General features: G+C 47.8%; 1 protein-coding gene across 2 annotated transcripts; it reads left to right on the forward strand.

Annotated features, from left to right (window-relative positions):
• The first annotated feature begins 2,984 nt into the window (after window positions 1-2,984).
• On the forward strand, window positions 2,985-18,684 carry LOC119112760 (thialysine N-epsilon-acetyltransferase). Of its 2 annotated transcripts, XM_037237041.1 has the most exons (3): window positions 2,985-3,023; window positions 17,109-17,214; window positions 18,001-18,677. In XM_037237041.1, the coding sequence occupies exons 2-3, from the start codon at window positions 17,143-17,145 to the stop codon at window positions 18,442-18,444; spliced, it is 516 nt and encodes a 171-aa protein (XP_037092936.1). In that variant the 5' UTR covers window positions 2,985-3,023; window positions 17,109-17,142; the 3' UTR covers window positions 18,445-18,677. The 2 variants fall into 2 exon arrangements, with proteins under 2 accessions (XP_037092936.1, XP_037092937.1); XM_037237042.1 differs by lacking the exon at window positions 2,985-3,023 and having other exon boundaries at window positions 17,151-17,214; window positions 17,969-18,684.
• The last annotated feature ends 1,561 nt before the right edge of the window (window positions 18,685-20,245 follow it).

Consider the following 20,245-nt stretch of genomic DNA (forward strand, 5'->3'; position numbering starts at 1 on the left):
GCAGCGCACCACGCGCCCAGTCTTTAAGCGTTACCCATGGTTTGATCGTGCATGGATCATGTCTTTCTGAGCGGATGATCGCCTTTTTATGTTTGACGTCTGGGTGCAGGTATTATACATACATACAGGTATTCTGGACAGCCTTCTGATCATTTTCATGAATATGTTTGCCAAGTTATCTTCAAGCAAGTAGAAAAATCGTCACCGAACGTAGCCTTGCTTGCAACCACACAACTCAAAATCGTGGGAGGATGTCACTCCGAAACGGTGCAACTGAGAGGTTTAAAAATGTTACAGGCGACTTCAGTTCTGATGACAATGCATGACATTCCATTAAGTCAAAATCCAATGGATGAGGGTATAGGGAGCATGTCGCTTTACCGTGGAATGCATCAAATGCTGTCTTTTGTCATGGCAAGTGCTTCGCCATTTAGACAAGTGAAACATGATTTGCAGAGTACTTCTTTCTTATCGGGAGGAAACAAATTATGTTGGTATAGAATGGCTTTCTTGTAGGAAGATGGCGCGCAACCTTTTTCGAGAGAAACTTTATCAACCCAAAATTAAGGCAATGTTGGAAAAGCTAAAGCCAATGAAGTGCGGTTTGTGTCAATTTATAATTCGCTCAGATGGAGAGAATTAGAAATCCCATAAGAGGCTTTTGGAAATCTAGTGCCTTACCAGGCACGAATAAGCAATGTTTGCATTGTCCGCCCTTGAAAAATGGCAGCTGCCAAACATATTTGCGAAAATACCTTCGCACAATGTGATGTTCGACGTAACACGCCTCCTTAACTTCAGCCTGACAACGGCAACGTGCCTCTTGCCTTGTTGGTTGGTTGGCTGGTTGATGCACACGCACCAAGCGCTGGAGCTCTCGGATCGTCACATCGCCGTGCATTGAAGAGCATTTTACTTACATTGTACATGGTACTTGGTAGTAAATCGATTACCTTAATTCCTTGAAAGCACTGACCTGTTTGCTCTTGAAGGCGTTTTTTACTGGAAGATGAACAAAGATCAGAATAATTGGGACGAGAGTTGTCGGCGTGCACCATAATTAATTGGGCAGAGAGAGAAGACAAAAGAACAGGGGAAAAGAAGACGAAATGCCTATTATATCTGTGACACTGCCGGCACTGGTCTGACGGTTCAAATCTTCATACCAATTTGGCACCATTTATTGGCACATCATTCAACCAACATGACTCCCCTGCATGACAGCGCTGATGTCAAACTGGCAGCATCTTAGCTTTGAGCCGCAATTCCAGCGCCGGCAGTGGCGGGTGAAGGATAGGTATCTCCTCTCTTTTTCTCTTTTTACTTTTCCTTCTTAAGCACCCTCCCCCTCCTCCCCCCTCCCTCATAGCCCTCGGCTCTTCTTCTGGTCTACGCTAATCTACCAGCCCTTAAAGTCCCACACAGGAAACAGATCAGTGACATTAGGGCTTAACGCCATCTAGCTTCACTCAAGTAACAAGCTCTGCTGCATATGCGCTTTGAGCTCCGACATTGAAAAGGCACAAGGGCACATGAGCCGGGGTGGGCACTTTTGAAAACATGAGGTATCGGTCAGATGTTCGTTGTTCATGCCAGCCTGGTAAGTGACCTTTACAATGTCCGGTTCAAGCTACTCACATTGCGCTGGGTTGTCAGCACATATACTATGTTATTCTGGCTTTACAACGTTGAACGATAAAGTATGAACTACAGGAGGTTGCCCTCTCCAGTCCTTTCAAAGGTCACCTCTCGCATAGTACAATCGCCCGTGCAAATGGTGCTGGTGAGCTTCATATGTAGATGCGGGTGCTCCTCCGAGACCGCTCGTCTGGACGGGGGCTGTATGGAGCGGAGCATGTCCCAGCGCGTCCCTGGACGGGGGCTGTATGGAACGGAGCATGTCACAGCGTGTCCCTGGACGGGGGCTGTATGGAGCGGAGCATGTCACGGCATGTCCCTGGACGGGGACTCTATGGAGCGGAGCATGTCACAGCGTGTCCCTGGACGGGGACTGTATGGAGCGGAGCATGTCACGGCATGTCCCTGGACGGGGGCTGTATGGAGCGGAGCATGTCACAGCGTGTCCCTGGATGGGGGCTGTATGGAGCGGGGCATGTCACGGCATGTCCCTGGACGGGGGCTGTATGGAGCGGAGCATGTCACAGCGTGTCCCTGGATGGGGGCTGTATGGAGCGGGGCATGTCACGGCGTGTCCCTGGACCGAGGTTGTACAGCGCGGATCATGTCACGGTGTGTCCCTGGACCGAGGTTGTACGGAGCAGATCATGTCACGGTGTGTCCCTGGACCGAGGTTGTACAGCGCGGATCATGTCACGGTGTGTCCCTGGACCGAGGTTGTACGGAGCAGATCATGTCATGGTGTGTCCCTGGACCGAGGTTGTACAGAGCAGATCATGTCACGGCGTGTCCCTGGACCGAGGTTGTACAGAGCAGATCATGTCACGGCGCGCTCCCATGAACGCCAACACGCACGTCCGGCTTAATGGAACATTTATCTTCCCGATGGGTTGCCATATCTTACAGCAAGCTGTCACTGAGAGACTTCACTGTACTCAGAATGTGGGGCAATGGCTGTCGGTGCACCTCAGTCTTATAGGGGGGGGGGGGGGGGAGACAAAAATTGCATGGCGTCTCAACGACTTTTACGTGTTGTAAGCCCGTTTGCATTTATTTCGATGCGTTATCGCACGGTTAATGCGCAACTTCAACGAAAAAAGCGGATGGTCTTCGAGCTTCCCGGCCAAACTGTTGTTTTTTTTTCATATGATCCCAAGAACAGTTTGCACACCACACACCCACGTTGCCTTCAAACTCGCCACCACAGGTCCCTACGTCCGCCACTGTCATTTGAAGCGGCCGCCAGAACCGATAAACACTAGTGCCGGACCCGGCGATCTGGTGTGGCGGGACAGGACGGGCGTCTGCCGGCCCAGCTTTGGCGCTCGGCCGGGGCCGGCCAGTCGCGCGCCGGCCTGCCGCTGACGGAGCATCGCGCGCGCACGGTGAGCCCGCGCCACCGACGGCAGCGTGCCTGCCGAGTGGGCGCATCCATCACGGCGAGCCGCGTGCCGGCCAACTGGCCCGGCCAGCAGGTGCCAGCGCGTTGCCGCAGCTGTCTCTGGCAAACCACGATTGGTCGCGCGGCGAACGAGCGTGTCTCTCGTCCGTGTTGTTCAGTGAGCACTGTTTGGACAACTCGGTGGTTTGTCCACTCAGAATGCTGTGCTCTTCAGACTCCCACTAGCCTGGTGCCTTTTCGGAAGGGACATTTTCGGCTCTACTTTTAGTGGCCATCAATAATACTGTTTTTACGGTTTCTGCACGAAGCTCTTCTGGTCGTGCTCTTTGTTTACTGGTAATCTATGAGATATGGACACACTGTCATATATTTTTTGTTCACGCCAGTTCGGCTTATCAAATGTCGAGTTGCAGCTATTCTGATACGTTTTACTGTGGGCACATATGTCACGCTATTCTCGCCGGCCGTTGTTTCACGGAACCTTTTGGCTTGTTTAAACGAGAAACGCAATATTCAGGGTGACTAGCAGCGACATTGAACACCATGACCCGACTCACAGTGTGACGTAAACATCCTGTCGAAAGCCTGTGGCTTTTCGCTGTTGAAATGTTATCCTACGACGCCGAACGGTGGGTTTGATTGGTGGTGTATACAGAACCCAGTCCACAAAGTCTAACGGTGGGTTTGATTGGTGGTATATACAGAACCCAGTCCACAAAGTCTAACGGTGGGTTTGATTGGTGGTATATACAGAACCCAGTCCACAAAGTCTTAACCTTGGATCTGTCGTCTGTGAAATATTTAAGGGATTGCTCCACATTTGAACATATTGAAGCAAGCATAAGATATAATGAAGTAAAATCACATGTGAAATGGCATACTTTTAAGTGGAAAAGACTGCTCTAGACAGCGAAATTTTTCTTTTTAGTAAATACGCTCCTCAATGCGTCATTGACTAATTGCGTTATGACAGGTATGTACAACGGCACTCACTTGAAGTTCTTCCCCCCACCCCGAGAGTTGGCCCGCGGCGTCGCTGGATGTGTGCTGACCCGAATGTCGTTCAGCTGCAGCTCGAGTTCCGACCGTTTCCTGATGCTGAGTGTCGTGTGCGTTTGACATGCTGGGGTGATACGCTCTTCTCAAGTTATCAGATCACAAGTCTTAATTCACTAATAAGTAAACAAATTTATAACCTCTTGCGTTATGTAACACAAAACGTAATTCATGTTCAAGTACTACATTGGTTGCATAGCGTTGGTTGGGGGCCAACTGAAGACCGCTATGTCTGGAAATCCTGCTCACAAACACAAGATGTGAACGACTCGACAATCATATTTCTACCCACCTTGAGCGCCGCATGGTCAGTGAAATGTCATAACTTGGATGACTTTATTATGTTGTCATGGGCGCTTAAGTAGCCTTAAAATAGTTGTCAAAAACAGTCTGCTGAACTTCGCGTTAATGTACCTCAGAGACTGGAGGGCTCGGGTAATAAAAATGGCGGCACTATGAACCGCACCGAATTATCTTCAAGATGGCTTTTCCAGGTCAAACACCCTTTCATATGCGAAACACTCCCTTCAATCCCCTGAGCTTTTATAAAAACCTGACGGGCCTGTTCATGGTTCATTTGCAGCAAGACGCGCGCCTCACACAATCAAACAGGTAATTTGATGAGTGGAGGGGGGGGGGGGAGGGGTAGATCTGGGAGTCATGTCACACGTATGACCTGGCGCCAGTGAGGGGTCTGGGAGGCATGCCACAGGTATAACTTGGTGTCTATGGGGAGGTCTGGGAGTCATGCCACGCGCACAACCTGGCATCAGTGGGGGGGGGGGGGGGGGGCTGGGAGTCATGTCACACGTATGACCTGGCGTCAGAAGGGGTCCTGGGAGTCATGCCACACGTATGACCTGGCGTCAGTAGGGGGCCTGGCGGTCATGACACACGTATGACCTGGTATCAGTTGGGGGGGGGGGGGGGGCTGGGGGTCATACAGACAGTCATATCATCAATGTGTGCCTTGTGGTTATGAACCGTACGACCCGTTATCAGAGAAAAATTGCAACATGTTGCATAAGGTCCCTTATATACATTACGTAACGGTGTCAGAGCAGCGAGTCCCGCATGGCGTATATTGCGGTTACCACACGGGCGAATCAACGTCCTGACACAACATACACACACAACTGATGAAGGGAACACGATTCTTGTACAATTAAGCCCCGTTTATAGATGCGTTTCTGTCGGTTTTCTGCAGCAGATACTGCAGTTGCTCGACGGCTGCGGGCTATAAACCTTGGAGATGACGTCAAGTCAAATTATGTGGCGCCATTTCACCCTCGGCGCCATCAACGTCAGCCCGGCTTTGACCACCTACAGTGTGTCTTTGACCACCTACAGTGTGTCTTTGACCACCTACAGTGTGTCTTTGACCACTTACAGTGTGTCTGCGGCAGAGTGCTGCAGACGGCCTGGAAGACTCCGACTGCTCCGTGGCGGACAACGAAAATCTCAATAACGGTCTGACGTGAGCTGGGAGGGCCAAGCATTTCTTAACTTTTCGCTAGACTCTTGAGCGAAAACTGGTTTGCCGCGCTTTCAAGGGCACATCCTATTATCTCCCGCATTGGCGTGAGGTATGGTGCCAACGCGGCAGAGTATGCATACGGGCAGCTTTAATAGTCGCGCGAGCTGCATACGTTCAATGCCGTCAGTGACCACCAGCACTCTGAAAGCCTGGCGGCGTCCGGTCGGGGGAGGATTGTTACCTTGGTGCGAGTCTCAAGAAGCTGCAGAGCGAAATATATTGAGTATGTTTTTTAGGCTGCATTTCTATAGCATGAGCCGGCTCCGGTGTTAATGGGCCCGGCTGGCCTGCGGTTGTGACGGGGCGCGGGCCAGCTCAGCTGCCAGACGGCCGCCCACGACAAGCAATTATGTAGCGGCTTTGATCCCGGTGCTACCAGACTGGCGCTGCCCTGTCCCCTGCCACAATCGGCGCTTCATATTGCGGCGCCCATGATCACACATGCCACATAAGTCGCAAAATAACGACAAAATTGTTTATAACGAAAGCGCTCACTTCCTTTGACCTTTTCATGACTCATCAGGCACTCATCAACCACGTTTGTAACCTAGCATGCATGCATTTTGTAAGGTGTTTGGGATGAGCTGACCATGTCGTTCGTTCGCATCACACGACACTTCACAACATCGTCAACTGTTTTCCTTAATCGAAACGTCTAGACTTATCTTGGAGACTGCTTAATCGTCCTAGAAAGGTCACGGATATAGAGCCTCCAAACTTCTCAGAAGCCTCAGTCGTGTGGAGGTGGTGTCGATTAATTGCAAACAGTTACTGGCCATTGTTGACGTTCGAGGGAGTGTGGTAGAGCAGAGTCGTCGCTAAAGCACATCGACAGCCCCTTCATCCCCTTTGAGCTGGGTATGTGTGAGTGTCGATCAGCTGTATCCTGTACTCCAAGCTTATGCTTCTGACTGAGCCAGAGGTTTTTCGCAAGATATCTCCTCGTAGATCGCTCATGGTATGAGATCCTTTTAAAAGGTGGAGATGAAATGTCAGAGAACTGCCTGAACTATCCTGAATGCCAAAAATGTTCTAAAAAAATCATGGAGGGTGCGTTAGCCTAGTTAAAATGAATGTTGCGGTGACAATACGACAATGAACAATTGCAGAAGTAATTTACTTCTGCTACTGTTTCAATAAAGACATGTTGCAGAAATATCAACCCAACTATGTCTTCATTCTCCTGGTTTTTCTCCGAAGAATAAGGCTAATGCTAATGTCTTATCTATGTGAATAATGTTCTTCGCTAATGCACGGAAAAACATGAGTAGTTGTGATAGATTTAGGTAAATATCATCATATATCATCATATCCCTGGTTTATAATCATTTTTGAAGTAAGGTTAGATGAGGTGATTGACCTGATCTGACACCGATTAACCTTTTGCTCACAAGAATATGTGGGTTAAAGCTGGTTCCATCAGGAGGTTTGAGGGCATTTCTGATATCAAACTCATGTTTGATCTTATTTTACCTTTTTTACCCGAAAGTCACGATCCAGAGGCACTAAAATTTCGCACTGAGCTCACGTGGCGCCCTATGTACGCTGAGAGTTTGGGGTAACAGTTTTTGTTGATTTAGTTTAGTTTTCGATATACCAGTGCAGTCGAACTTACCCTGCCATCCCCACCTGAACGCATCGTATTAAACACAACGTCAGGGTGCGTGTTAACATAAGCTTGACTATATCCGATGTTACGCGGGCGCTAGCATTATTTCTCACTTAAAAGGAATGTTCCAGATTTGAAGATATTGAGGCACGCATCAGATATGAGGGGAAAAGCTTATTTCCAACTATTGGTAAGCCTTCGAGGCTCAAAAGCGACGTTAAGTAGTAAAATTTAAAAGTTTGTAAAAATACGCCCCATTATGTCATTGTTTGATGACGTCATGAAATAGTTCTGTGACGACAGCAACGCCGGGCAGCATCTGGCAGCCAGACCTAAAGAATGCTTCGAAACACATGAGCAAAGTAAAGGAATCACTAGCACTATGTTGCAGGGGTGTACAAAGGCAAGCTGGTACTTCATTAGGATCTTGCCGACATTTTGAGCCTATTGAGGTATTACAGCATACAATAAATCCATTGCGTGCCTTATATCAGCAACTCATTTTGGCATTAGGGACAGCTCATTAACACGCGCCCGGGTGGCCGGCTAGATATCCTTCGCTCGGGTGAGGGGGGGAGGTCAATTTGACCCCCCTATGATCTCGGGAACTAAGGAACTAGAAACACCAAATGTACAGCGTGCCTTGACCTGTACGTAAACTCACTTAGGTCAAAGTTTGAGCTTCCTAGGTCATGACCTTTAGGTCATGCCTTGCCTTGCCAATACCACGAAACATGAAAGCTGTTGCCAACTGGCCATTCTCGTCGCGGAGGCTGCGTCGGGTGGCGGATTTGTGGCTGGTTTGTTTGTGAATTTTTGGTCTTGGTGCTGGCCGTAAGAAAAGCTTTGGTGGACTGTTTGACATACGCAACTCAACGATCGAGAGCTTTTATGGCAGAATATCAATATCAAAGCACGACATACTGTGCTGCTGCTGTCGCTGCTGTGCTCTTGCTGATATTGTCAATACTTTATTGTCGCCCATTGTCGCCTGCAGTGCTGTAGTCCTGACATTGATATCATGTGATATGCATAGTAGTTACTTTCTTTATTGTTCGTATCTGGAAATGCGCTGTCATGCGAGAGTTAATAAAGTTGTAACGTTGCTATGAATTGATTGTCAAAGCATTGCTATTGTTGTGGTAAAGATGGTAAGGCTAGGCTAGGACTTTTATGTTCTTGCTTGGAATTATTTGTGTAATTAATGGTTAACCCTGATATAACTATTGTGGTGCAATGGCATTCATGCTGTTGTTAGTCCTTTGGCATTGTTAAATCAGTTGTTACCAGTCATTTATAAACTATAAGCTGCTGTCTCATAGGCTTGACAGAGTAGTCTACCAATGTGGTACATTGTGTAATTGCACTGGTCAACAGCTGTGGCACCATCTCAGTGATGTACTGTGGCCTGACGTAATGAACAATGTATCCTCTCTTGCATTGACTCTCCATCTGACATATGATTGAGCAAAACACACAATATAAGATACAAGTCATTTTCAGCAAATTAGACAACCAATAAGTGGCATCACTTGCTCAGCCTGGTTTGGGAATCCACAAAAGGTAGGTGAGAAAGATGCAAACACATATTTCACTTCCACAGTCATGCAACATGATGCATCCATCAGGCTGCTTTATTAAAAAATAATAGGAAAATTTGAAATGTGGTGAAATGACATTGCAAAAATGCTGACCTTGCACAAGGCTAGAAGCATGACAGGTGCATGTAGTTATGGCTGGATGGGCAAAATGCAAGGAAGTCATAAAGCTGCCAGCGTGCACAAGGCTCATGATAAAATATCATAAAGCGCTATCCAAGGCGCCAACAGCAATGCGTTTCCACCTTTATCAGCACCCAGCATCTTACGCAAGTTGCACTGACTGTGACATTGATGACTCACGAGCAATGGTCGCCTGCATACAAAATTTGTAAAGGCAGAACAATGTGCATCAGTAACGATACAGCTCTATATTTTCCTAATTATTTAGGGAAGGACGATTTTGCAAAGCTATATAATGTGAGCCTGTCCTGAGCATGTGCATTAACACGGGCCCGGGTGGGGGTCCATTGACCGCCCCCCCCCCCCCGAACGTTTTTCCAGAATGGTTTCCGAACGGCCCGGCGTAGCCGTGCCAAATTTTGCGTAGCTGTAGACAGTCAAATAGCGGATCGTTTGACGTAAAAAATGGATGTATTTTGTAAGGTCGCTAACCTGTGGCAGGTCAAAGTCAGGCCATGATTTCAGCGAGGGCAATTTCTAGGGAATCGTCCAATCTGATACAACAGCGGAGTGTTTGTCAAGGCCATACATCTCTGAAATGCTTTTTTAGGCACCTCAAACATTTAATGAGCAAATTACGTTGACCCAAGGTCAGGTATTAAGGTCAGACCAAGGTCACAACCAATCTGATTTATTACTCTAGGGCTTGCTGTATGGGATAGTTTGTGGTGCTTATTTCGAATTTATTGACAGCAGAACCGCATCATAATCTCCCATTAACTCCTTAGAAATCAGAAAAGTTCATTGACCTAAGTTGACCCGTGTCGACATTTTGTTTTAGGAACATACTGCCTAGCGACATATTTGTCGTTGATTCAAATGCAAAACTCAGAGCAGTCTTGTATGATTTTGGTCACCATGACATTCAAAAGGTCAAACAAGGTCACTGACCTCAAATGAGCTTTTGACATTTTGCTTAGAAACAGTTGTCTAGGTTCTGGGGGCACTTTCGAGACCAACCTGGAATTTGACTTTGTTTGACTTTATTTTACCAGAAGGTTATAACCTAGGAAGCTCAAACATTGCCCTAAGTGAGTTCACGTACAGGTCAAGACACCCTGTACATTTGGTGTTTCTAGCTTTCTTAGTTCCTGAGATCTCAGGGGGGTTCAAATTGACCCCCCACCCCATCCGCACCCGAGCGAAGGGTATCTAGCCGACCACCCGGGCGCGTGTAAATGAGCTGCACGCACCAGCCCCTATTGCCAAAATGAATTGCTGATATAATATATATATATATATATATATATATATATATATATATATATATGTATATATCATAAGCCATATATAATAATAAGATAAATGTAATATATATATATATATATATATATATAACAATAAGATATATAAAAATATATAATAAGCTGATATGCATCGCAGATCAAAGTGAAGTACCGGCTTCCCTTTGAACATCCCTGCAACATAGTGCTAGTGATTATCTTAGTTTGCCAGCGTTCCTTTGTCATGTCCAAACACAGGCATAAAGGTGGAGGCAGGTATCAATGTACCACAGTTTATTGGAAGTCAGTAGACTTAAATAATACCAAAACAATGTTCTCTCAGAGATAGGAATCTCGCACGCACACTCCCCATCAAACCAGGATCAATACAAGTCACTTGCACGCACCACCAGTGATCACACACATTTCGAGCCTCGAGTCACACTTTTTTGTCAATTGTGCAAGTGTGATCTCACACTTGCACAGCTCGCAGAACTATCAAATTGCAGGTTTTCTCGCAATCTCCGCATAGATTTTCAGTCATAACACCGCATTTCACCATGACCTCCCTTCAAAACAAAGTCCCAACGGGAGTTCATGGTAATGCGGCTCACGAAGTTCCTTCAAGAACAAAAAACTAGGGGAAAAAGACGGAGGACTAGCAGGGGAAAAAAGACAGTCCTGCCGCCTGCGTCCTCTTTTAGATAGCTTTCGGGAGAGTGTCCGTTTTTAGGGTGCCGTGCTTTTTCAGAGAGTGGCGTTCTTTTTTATAACCTTGACCTGTGGCCTAAAAGTAAGGAAAGTGACTCGTTCACGACGAGTGCCACACAACGCGAAAGTGCTCACGCTTGCGTTCGGGACACGCATTCAGCAGCGAAATCTTGCTAACAGCCAATCATCTTCCGCACCGCATCATCATACGTGCCGCATCATCGCTTTTGCGAATGTACCAGCGGCCATACCGCTTTGACTATAAGCAGAAAACAGCCTGTAGTATAACCACGATCGCATGACGTTTCTATGACGTCATTAATGGTGAGGCAACTTTGAAATAGGCTTCAAATAAACATTTTCGCAATTTGTGGGCGTGTAACTCAGGAACCAGGTCGTTTTAGGTCTTAAAAGGGAAATAACCGTGAACTGCATCAAAAGGTCCTGAAAATGGCTATTTCATTTCAAAACGCCATACAAATGTGGAACATTCCCTTTAACTTATCTTGCCAGCCCAGCAACGGCGCCGTGCGTTTTCGACTTCACCGCAGTCTGTACGCGATATCGTGTGGATAGTATTGTGTAGGAGCGGGTACTGCTCCTGCCTGTGATATCGCCAGAATCACTGGTTCGATTTGGTCTTGGAAAACGGTCTTTGATTAATGGTAAGCCAAGCTACATTTGCAGAACTCCTGTACTTCGAGTAAAGATATTACAGGGGGGTTGGATCTTGAAGGTTAAGACGGTGAATAAGGTCTTAAAGCTCGGAGATCCCGAATAAAAAAGAAAGCCCGTCGGTCATGTGGGGGCCGCTGGCCTGCTCCGGGGCTGCCGATTGTCTTGCTGTTCCGGGCACCGCTTAGACCGAGTGATTGTTGGCCGACAAGCTGACTGGCCTTATTCTGGGTCCTTGACTGATCTGGACTAGACATACCACTTTTCCATAACTTCAGCTCTGGTCTACCCCGCCCCGGCCAGCTGGAGACCTAGCCGGTCCGTGGTGTACATCGCGTGCGACAATAATACAAACAGCTGAACTATGGGCTTTTTTAGGACCAGATCACTCCTTCAACCCTACGATGGCAGTTTCCAACTACAACTAAGAAGGCATATGGTGAAATTCGAGTTGAACCCCGAACCAAAATGTACCATAATCTTACCCCTGTACCTCTTTTCAGCTTCTTTGTACCTCCTGTACCACCCATACGTCCTCTAAAACTGACTGCATCAGCTAAAGGCTTTGCATGGGTAATAGGTCAAGATATGCGGAATATTTTGAAATTGTGGTAAATCTTCTCAGTTCATTGCAATGTAAACAAGCATAAATAGTAGAGAGTACAGGGGAAGTGAAGACATTTTTGTACGACACTACCGCAAAAAATAAACTATAAAACCAGTTTGTACCTGCATTCTATTGCAGACAGGGTTTCAGCATTGCAGGCTCGGGATCGATGACTTGATCCTCTCAAAAGGTCCACATCCGAGTTCAGGTTCCTAGATCACGTCCCATAATATGCACTTTCTTAAGCTGTGTCGTCGACTTGATTCCACCACTTGGAGAAAATTGACTAGTGAAATTAAAACACTGCTTGCACTAGATGACATAAGGGACATTGAAGACAATCCCGCATGAGCTCTCACCCTCTGTAATAAAAGCATGTCATTTTTACCCCATGCTCTCCGTAAAGTCAGCCCCAGAATTTACCTCGCACAATTTCCCGCAGATAATAATGCAAATGCTCAGTATGCATGGTTTTATGTTCGCCGCGCTCCTCACACAAAGCTTGGTACGTGATCCCCGATTCCATCTCTCCAAATGAGTCGGGGATTTTTGTACGAAATTGTACGAAACAGTTCATCGTGCAATTTCACCGACGGCGTTCTTGGCAGACAGGACTGCGACCGCGCTCTGACGTCGCGCCACACGTCACTTTGACTCCGTCTCTGTCCAGCGGCCAGGAGGCCTGTCTTTGACGGATGGGCGGAGCAATGCGCCCACCCCGGGGCTCGTACCCAGTACCAACGTATGAGAAGCCAGCTATCCACCCTTCCGTCAAACCACGTGGTGCGCGGACTTCATGGCGTCGTGATGCTCGCGCTGTAACACCGCCCCTGCACCCACATTTCAATGGAATTGGACGCACGGACTTAACACAGGTGGTCCAGAGCCTTCCATGCATCCAAGGGCACTCTGTATCAACTACTGTTTCATCTTTAGCCCAAGCTCACCATGAACTCCTTATCACTGAAGCGGGAACCTTCGTCCGCTGGCGTGCACAGCCACCGATCTTTTGTGGCTCCGCGACAGGGCATGTTGTTGTTTTCATAGTAAGATGATAGTATCCAGTGACAACCAAGTGTAATTTGGCTGCTCCAGGGCTCGTAGTTATGCTTTTGGTTTGGTTGTTAGCATGTGGAATAGATTTTATTTCACTGTTTACCTTCCACGCCCTTTTGTCTGTTGTTTTTCAGTGCTTATACAGTTTATCAGATTGCATTGTCCAACAACGCAATATATTGACCATATTGTGCGACTTTGAAGACTTCACGTCAGTTTAATGCTTTCAACATGAGAATTCCAAAGTTTTAAACTAGAATGACAAGTGTTAGCTAATAAAACATGAGGGAAGGTAAAAAGTGGGTCACAATAACGATGCCAGCTGTTACCATGCTGGATGATAACTGACACCTTTAGCAACTGATATGATTGACACGGGTAACGCACAACGGCTTAGGACACTATGATATCGAATAAAAATATAATTTTAAAATTACAAGTACTTACAGAAGGCAAACAACTTTTTAATGGTCATTTCACTGTTTTACAGAGTCCCAGAACGTGACGAGTACTAATCTGGCTACACCATTGCTAGTAACTCGATTGGGATAATACAGCATACTCGTTAAACTTTTGGAATCGTGGCAATTCCCTGCTTGTCTTGTATGGTAGCCGGCTCTTCACGGATTCATAGAAGGATATGTTCGTCGTATATAGCACTGCACATACAAGGGCCAGATTATTATATTGTACGGGTATGAGCAACTGCGGCTATACTCACCGGCAGCTGAAAGCCATACCTATCCGGTGAGGGACTAAGGGAGGCAATAAACTTTTATATTCCGGGCCATAATGCATGCACAAGTTTGAGTAGCTAAAGAGAGAATTTCTAGAGTACGGAGCTGCCCCAGATCCTCCATCGCTAACCCGTTCCCCATTGCCAGAAATATGTGCCGCTGTCTATGCTTACCATTAACCATGCTCTCCTCCAGGACGATCGGCACCATGCCATTTCTGTCATGTTACGGACAAGGGTAACAAAACAGTTTTTCCAGAGGGGGCTATCATTACCTCTCTAGAGGCATCATTCACTATTAACACCGTTGCAGAAACGAGCTATTGCAAAATGGCAACGAAAACTTTCGCTGGAAAAAAATCTGAGGAAAGCATATTTGAAGAGACTTTTCTGCATTTGCATCGAGGTTTTGAGCAGAGGAAGTCATTTACATGATTATTCCCTGAAGTTCACAGCTATCGCCTTTTAATTCTTCAAACCATCTTGTTTCTGAGGTAAGCAAACGCAAACTCGTGTGAAGCTTTTTTGCGTCACCTGATTGGAAGTCACCCAAAAAAGTTTTACGTCACAAAACAACCACTTTGATTTTTGAATAGTTTCGAAATTTGAGCGTTAGCAAACGGATGCATTAGTCCGCTTGTTTAAATGCGTAGCCCGTAAAAACCCGTCGGGTCTGACGTAAAGCTCGGTCAAAAACCACGACTTCTATCCAGGCTAGATGTAGGGCGATGGCAGTTTAATAGTGGCGTCAGCGTCACCCGCTGCCGCGCCAGTCGCCATCCACCCCCTGCGGGCGCTGACGAGCTTTCAGTGGCCAGCCCCTACCCTAGCATACGATTGGCTGCTGCCCAACGGGCTCTAGGGCAACATATAGTCGCCGCTTGGTCGCTCCGCCTCCAGTAATGTGGGGTTAGGCGTTTGGCCCTGACTGGAGTATCAGTGTGCTCCTTTAATTTGGTACGAATACACCCCTGCGCGGGACGTCGCCTCCACACTGGTCTGCCGCACGACGACACACTGGCCTGCCGCACGACGACACAACGGCCTGCAACAACATTTACTGCATGGCATCTGTGAGCAAACGATCTTACCCAAATGTTACACGCTCGATGACAAATACTTTTCGGTAGGGCTATTGTAGTTTCTGGGTATAATCTTTTTGCGCTCTTTCCCAGACAGAATTTGAATCATAGACCTAAAAACGGTGAGCAAAGCTTTGAGCAAAGTTCCGCGGAGCAACAACCACGGGCATTACCAAAGTATATAAAATTCCAAGTGATTGAAATGAGCTCCTTGTGCAACACCGCAGAAAGTACAAGGCGAAGAGGCATCGGACTATTCGTTTCAAGAAATTGTGGTCGAGATGCAACGCACGGTTTGGTCTTGTAGCTAAATCACTGACGTGTTACGCCCAACCTCGTTACACCCAAAGTGTGCATGCTTGTAGATTCTCCTTGATTCTCTTGTCTTGAGCAATAATTATGTCTTTGTTCATGCTCGCATTCGTATTTCAACTGATGATGCGGTTTTGAAATGTCCTATACACTCGTTAGCAGGATGTATGGTAATGCCACTTGTATCTTAAATGCATGGTATCAGACACGGTATTGGGTACAGCAGGGGCAATAGGCTTTTTAACATAAACATCTTCTACCTGTCGCCGAAGAACATGATGCATCCATATGTGTGTTAAGCATTTGAAAAGACGGGGAAATTCTTTCTAAATAGGTTTTCAAGTTACCATTAGCTTCTATGAATCGGCTAAAGAATCGACCGCCTGCGTTGCATAGACGTCTCTTCGACATGCCCATTCGTCCTACTGGAGTTTCGGACGACAGCAAGCCTGGTATTCGCCATAACTATTCCTGAAGAGATCCGATTTCCTTTCCAAGAAATCCAAGATCAAAAACCCCTTTTCCATCGGCGATTTACAGTCCCGGTGGAGAGAGAAGTCGTCCTGGCTGAAATATTTGGTCATACTGGATTGTTCGCCCCTTTCGAGCTCTTCAGTGCCAAGGACACCCTTGCCCCTTCAGCTGTGCCGCAACAACCCGCAGCCACTTCATAATATCGCACAGACGATTGAGAATCTGGGGACTTGACAACAGATTCAGGATCAAGCGCAACATTTTTGTGTGGGAGACCAATGGGATGTTGTGTGTGCATCTGAAATTCGTACGTAGTGCAATGCCAGGCAAAATCTTTGCATTGCATTTACCAAAGACCACAAAATTTTCCCATGGGTCAGGTCAGATCGGCTATTTCTCACATGCAGCCAACAGACCAGCGAGTGGGGAATTGTAGGAGGACGGTAACCGACCTCACCTGTGCCGAACATTAAAGTGAAGCCAGTAAGTCACCGCACTGCTTGAAATAGAGCAAAGGCGAAGTTTCGCAAAACCAGTAAAGAGAAGGGCCTGAGCCCGGCGACCATAACTCAAACTACTCTATTTCAGTGCGTTATCCAATTTCTATATGGTTTAGTTCACTTCTGTTTCTAAGCTGCGGGTAGACTAACAACAAAGTGTGTTGTGTGTGTGTGTGGGGGGGGGGGGGGGGTTCTGAAACTTGTCCCACTGAATACAAAACTGCATCCCTGAAACGGAATGTAGTAACAAGCTTGGCCAATGCCTTGTGGCCGTTTGTTTCTGACAGCGCTATGATGTCACTTTACAGAATGTAACGTCATCCGCAGTCCCTCCGTCCACAACAGCTGATAATTTAAGACCCCGGAACAGAAAACGAGCTAAGACGTTGCAAGCATCAGAAGGGGTTTCATCAAAACGCTCTAGGTGTAAGGGTGCAATACGTGTGTTTCCTGTGGAAGCTTGTTTCAGCGGCGCAGACTGTTTCCCATAATACGGCGGCGTGTTTCAGCGATGCCGACTGTTTCCCATAACACGACGGCATGTTTCAGCGGTGCAGACTGTTTCCCGTAACACGATGGCGTATTTCAGCGATGCAGACTGTTTCCCGTAACACGGCGGCGTGTTTCAGCGGTGCAGACTGTTTCCCATAACACGACGGCGTGTTTGAGCGGTGCAGACTGCTTCCTGAAACACGGCGGTGTATTTCAGCTGGGCAGTGAGCAGCTAGGACCGAGACGGCATTATGGCGGACGGCAACGTGATTGTTAGGCAGGCAGTCAAGGAAGATTGTGCCCAGATCATGTCTCTGATCAAGGTAAGGCTAACAAGCCTTTTTCACCGACTTGCATCGCAATTACATGGATAACGATCTGTGGCCGAGAATAAGAATGTCTTGTGACGGGCGGACATTGACATTTAAGTGTACTTGGGCAACGTACTGGGAAAGATTGTACTTGGGCAACGTACTGGGAAAGATTGTACTTGGGCAACGTACTGGGATAGATTGTACTTGGGCAACGTACTGGGATAGATTGTACTTGGGCAACGTACTGGGATAGATTGTACTTGGGCAACGTACTGGGATAGATTGTACTTGGGCAACGTACTGGGATAGATTCTCGACACTGCTTTTGAAAAAGACTCGCACCACTTGATGTGGGCCAGCAGCCCGACAAACGTTATTCGGACTGATGTGCTACTTCTCCTGGCGCTACCTAACCACCCGTCACACCCGTCCTCGGCAGCTGACACCCCACATCCATCCTCGGCAGCTGACACCTTACATCCATCCTCGGCAGCTGACACCTCACATCCATCCTCGGCAGCTGACACCTCACATCCATCCTCGGCAGCTGACACCTCACACCCGTCCCCGGCAGCTGACACCCCACATCCATCCTCGGCAGCTGGCACCTTACAGCCATCCTCGGCAGCTGACACCTCACATCCATCCTCGGCAGCTGACACCTCACATGCGTCCCAGGCAGCTGGCACCTCACAGCCATCCTCGGCAGCTGACACCTCACATCCATCCTCGGCAGCTGACACCTCACATCCATCCTCGGCAGCTGACACCTGACAGCCGGGCTCCCACTGCCAGGAGCTGGCCGAGTACGAAAAGATGCCAGAGGCGGTGGAGATGACGACGGAGCGTCTGGAGGCGGACGGGTTCCCGGCCGCCGGGTCGCCGGCCTTCAATTGTCACGTGCTGGATGGGGGCGGTGCGCTGCTCGGCATGGCGCTGCACGTCTTCACCTACTCGACCTGGCAGGGCCGCTCCGTGTACCTGGAGGACCTGTACGTGACGCCGGCCAGGCGCGGCCGCGGCCTCGGCCGGCGTCTGATCGGCGGCGTCGCCCAGTGGGCCGTGAGCGCCGGCTGCGTCCGGCTCAATTTTTCCGTGCTCGGCTGGAACGCTCTGGCCAAGGAGTTCTACCGGCACATCGGGGCGGTCAACCTCTCGGAAACGGAGCAGTGGGAGAGCTACCGGATCAGCGGCCCCGCGCTGGCCCGGCTGGCCGAGGCGGGCTGCGGACACCGGTAGTCGGCCGACGGGGTCGAGCCGAGACGAAAGCGACCCCGGGTAGGTCCTGGCATCCTGCCCGGCCGCCAGCTGCTGACGGTGCGGACAGAGCCACCTCTCGCAGCTCTCCTGCTGGAAGAAGGTTGTAGTGACAATTTGAATTGCCCAACATGTCTTGTGAGACCTGATTTGCGGGGCTGTTTTAGAGAATAGACGCTCAACTCGTCGGAAGTCGTAGTTTGGAGCTCATGTCCCCGCGGACGGAAATACATAGCGTACAGGCAATGCCGAGGTATCGCGTTACGTCGGCGTCCGTGAAACCTCTCGAAGCTGTAGCTTATCTGCTCATCACTGCGACGTTCGATTTGTCGTGTAACGCACCCACTCTGACCAGTGGTAGCCTCGGGTTGAGATGATGACTGTTTATGTGTTAGCTGTACATGCATCTGCAAATTCCTAATTTAACACGCGCCCGGCCGGCCGGCTGGATGCCCTTCGCCCGGGTAAGGGTTAATTTGACCCCTGAGATCTCGGGAACTAAGGGAGCTAAAAACACTAAATTCACAGGGTGTGTTGACCTGCGCATGAACTCACTTTGGTCAAAGTTTGAAGATCCTAGGTCATCACCTTCGGGTCAAACAAAATAAAACAAGGTCAAATTCCAGGCTGGTCTACAAAGTGCCTCAGAACGTAGATAATTGTTTCTAAGCAAAATTTTAAATTCTTATTTAAGGTCCCTTAAGGTCCTTTAAGGACCTTGTTTGACCTTTTAAAGGTCATGGTGCCCAAAATCACACAAGACTGCTTTGACTTTTACATTGGAATAAGCGACAAAGATTACGCTAGGCGGTATGTTCCTAAAAACAAAATGTTCACCTGGGTCATGTTAGAACAGTGGCCTGTCCTGACCTCTAATAAAATGTAGAATGTGGCTCTTGCTATCAATAAATTGAAAATGAGCACCAGAAACTATCCCATACAGCAAGCCCTACAGTAATAAAGCAGGCTGGTTCTGAACTTAATCTGACCTTCATACCAGATCTTAGTTCAATGTAAGTTGCTTATTCAATAGTTGTATTGCCTAACAAAGCATCTAAGAGATGTATGGCTTCGTCGAGCACACCGTTGTTGCATCAGATTGAACAATCCCCTTGAAATTGGCTTTGCTTAAACTATAGCCTGACTTTGACCTGCCATAGGTCAGCTACCCTACAATGTACATTTCGATTTATGACATCAAACGATCAGCCATTTAATTTTCTACAGCTATACAAAATTTGACGGAGTTATGTCACACCGTTCGGAAAACATTCTGGAAAAGCCTTTGGGGGTCAGTTTGACCCCCACCCGAGTGCGTGTTAAGTGAAACAAATTACATACACTTTTGCATGACATCTATAAATCTACCATCACATAATCAAATTGAGTTCAGCACTGCCAGTTACCACACTTACACATTCAAATCTGTGATAATGCACGCTTTGTAACGCAAGCAAGCGTTACGGAGCCCTGCGCTCGCCCCGATTTGGCGTTGATTATAGGCAGGTCGGCATTCCCGGCTGCTGATAGTTGTGGGCCGATCATACATTATGTTTCGCATTCGTGACCATTTCTTAACCCCCAACCCTGGTAATTCCTGGCGAAACAATTCCCGAGTTTACAGCTCTCACGCCTGGTTACGCTGTCTAAAGCTTTAGTTTCCGGACAAGTAAGCTACGATTGGTCCGTAATTGAGTTGGATGTGGGAAACACGCACGGCTTACTGCTACCATGAGAGGAGCCAAACGCTCTATAGCTATAAGATTATAAAACATTAAGAGAC

The sequence above is a fragment of the Pollicipes pollicipes genome, unplaced genomic scaffold, assembly GCF_011947565.3.
Source record: "Pollicipes pollicipes isolate AB1234 unplaced genomic scaffold, Ppol_2.1 Scaffold_7261;HRSCAF=8764_pilon_pilon_pilon, whole genome shotgun sequence".
Classification (NCBI taxonomy): domain Eukaryota; kingdom Metazoa; phylum Arthropoda; class Thecostraca; order Pollicipedomorpha; family Pollicipedidae; genus Pollicipes; species Pollicipes pollicipes.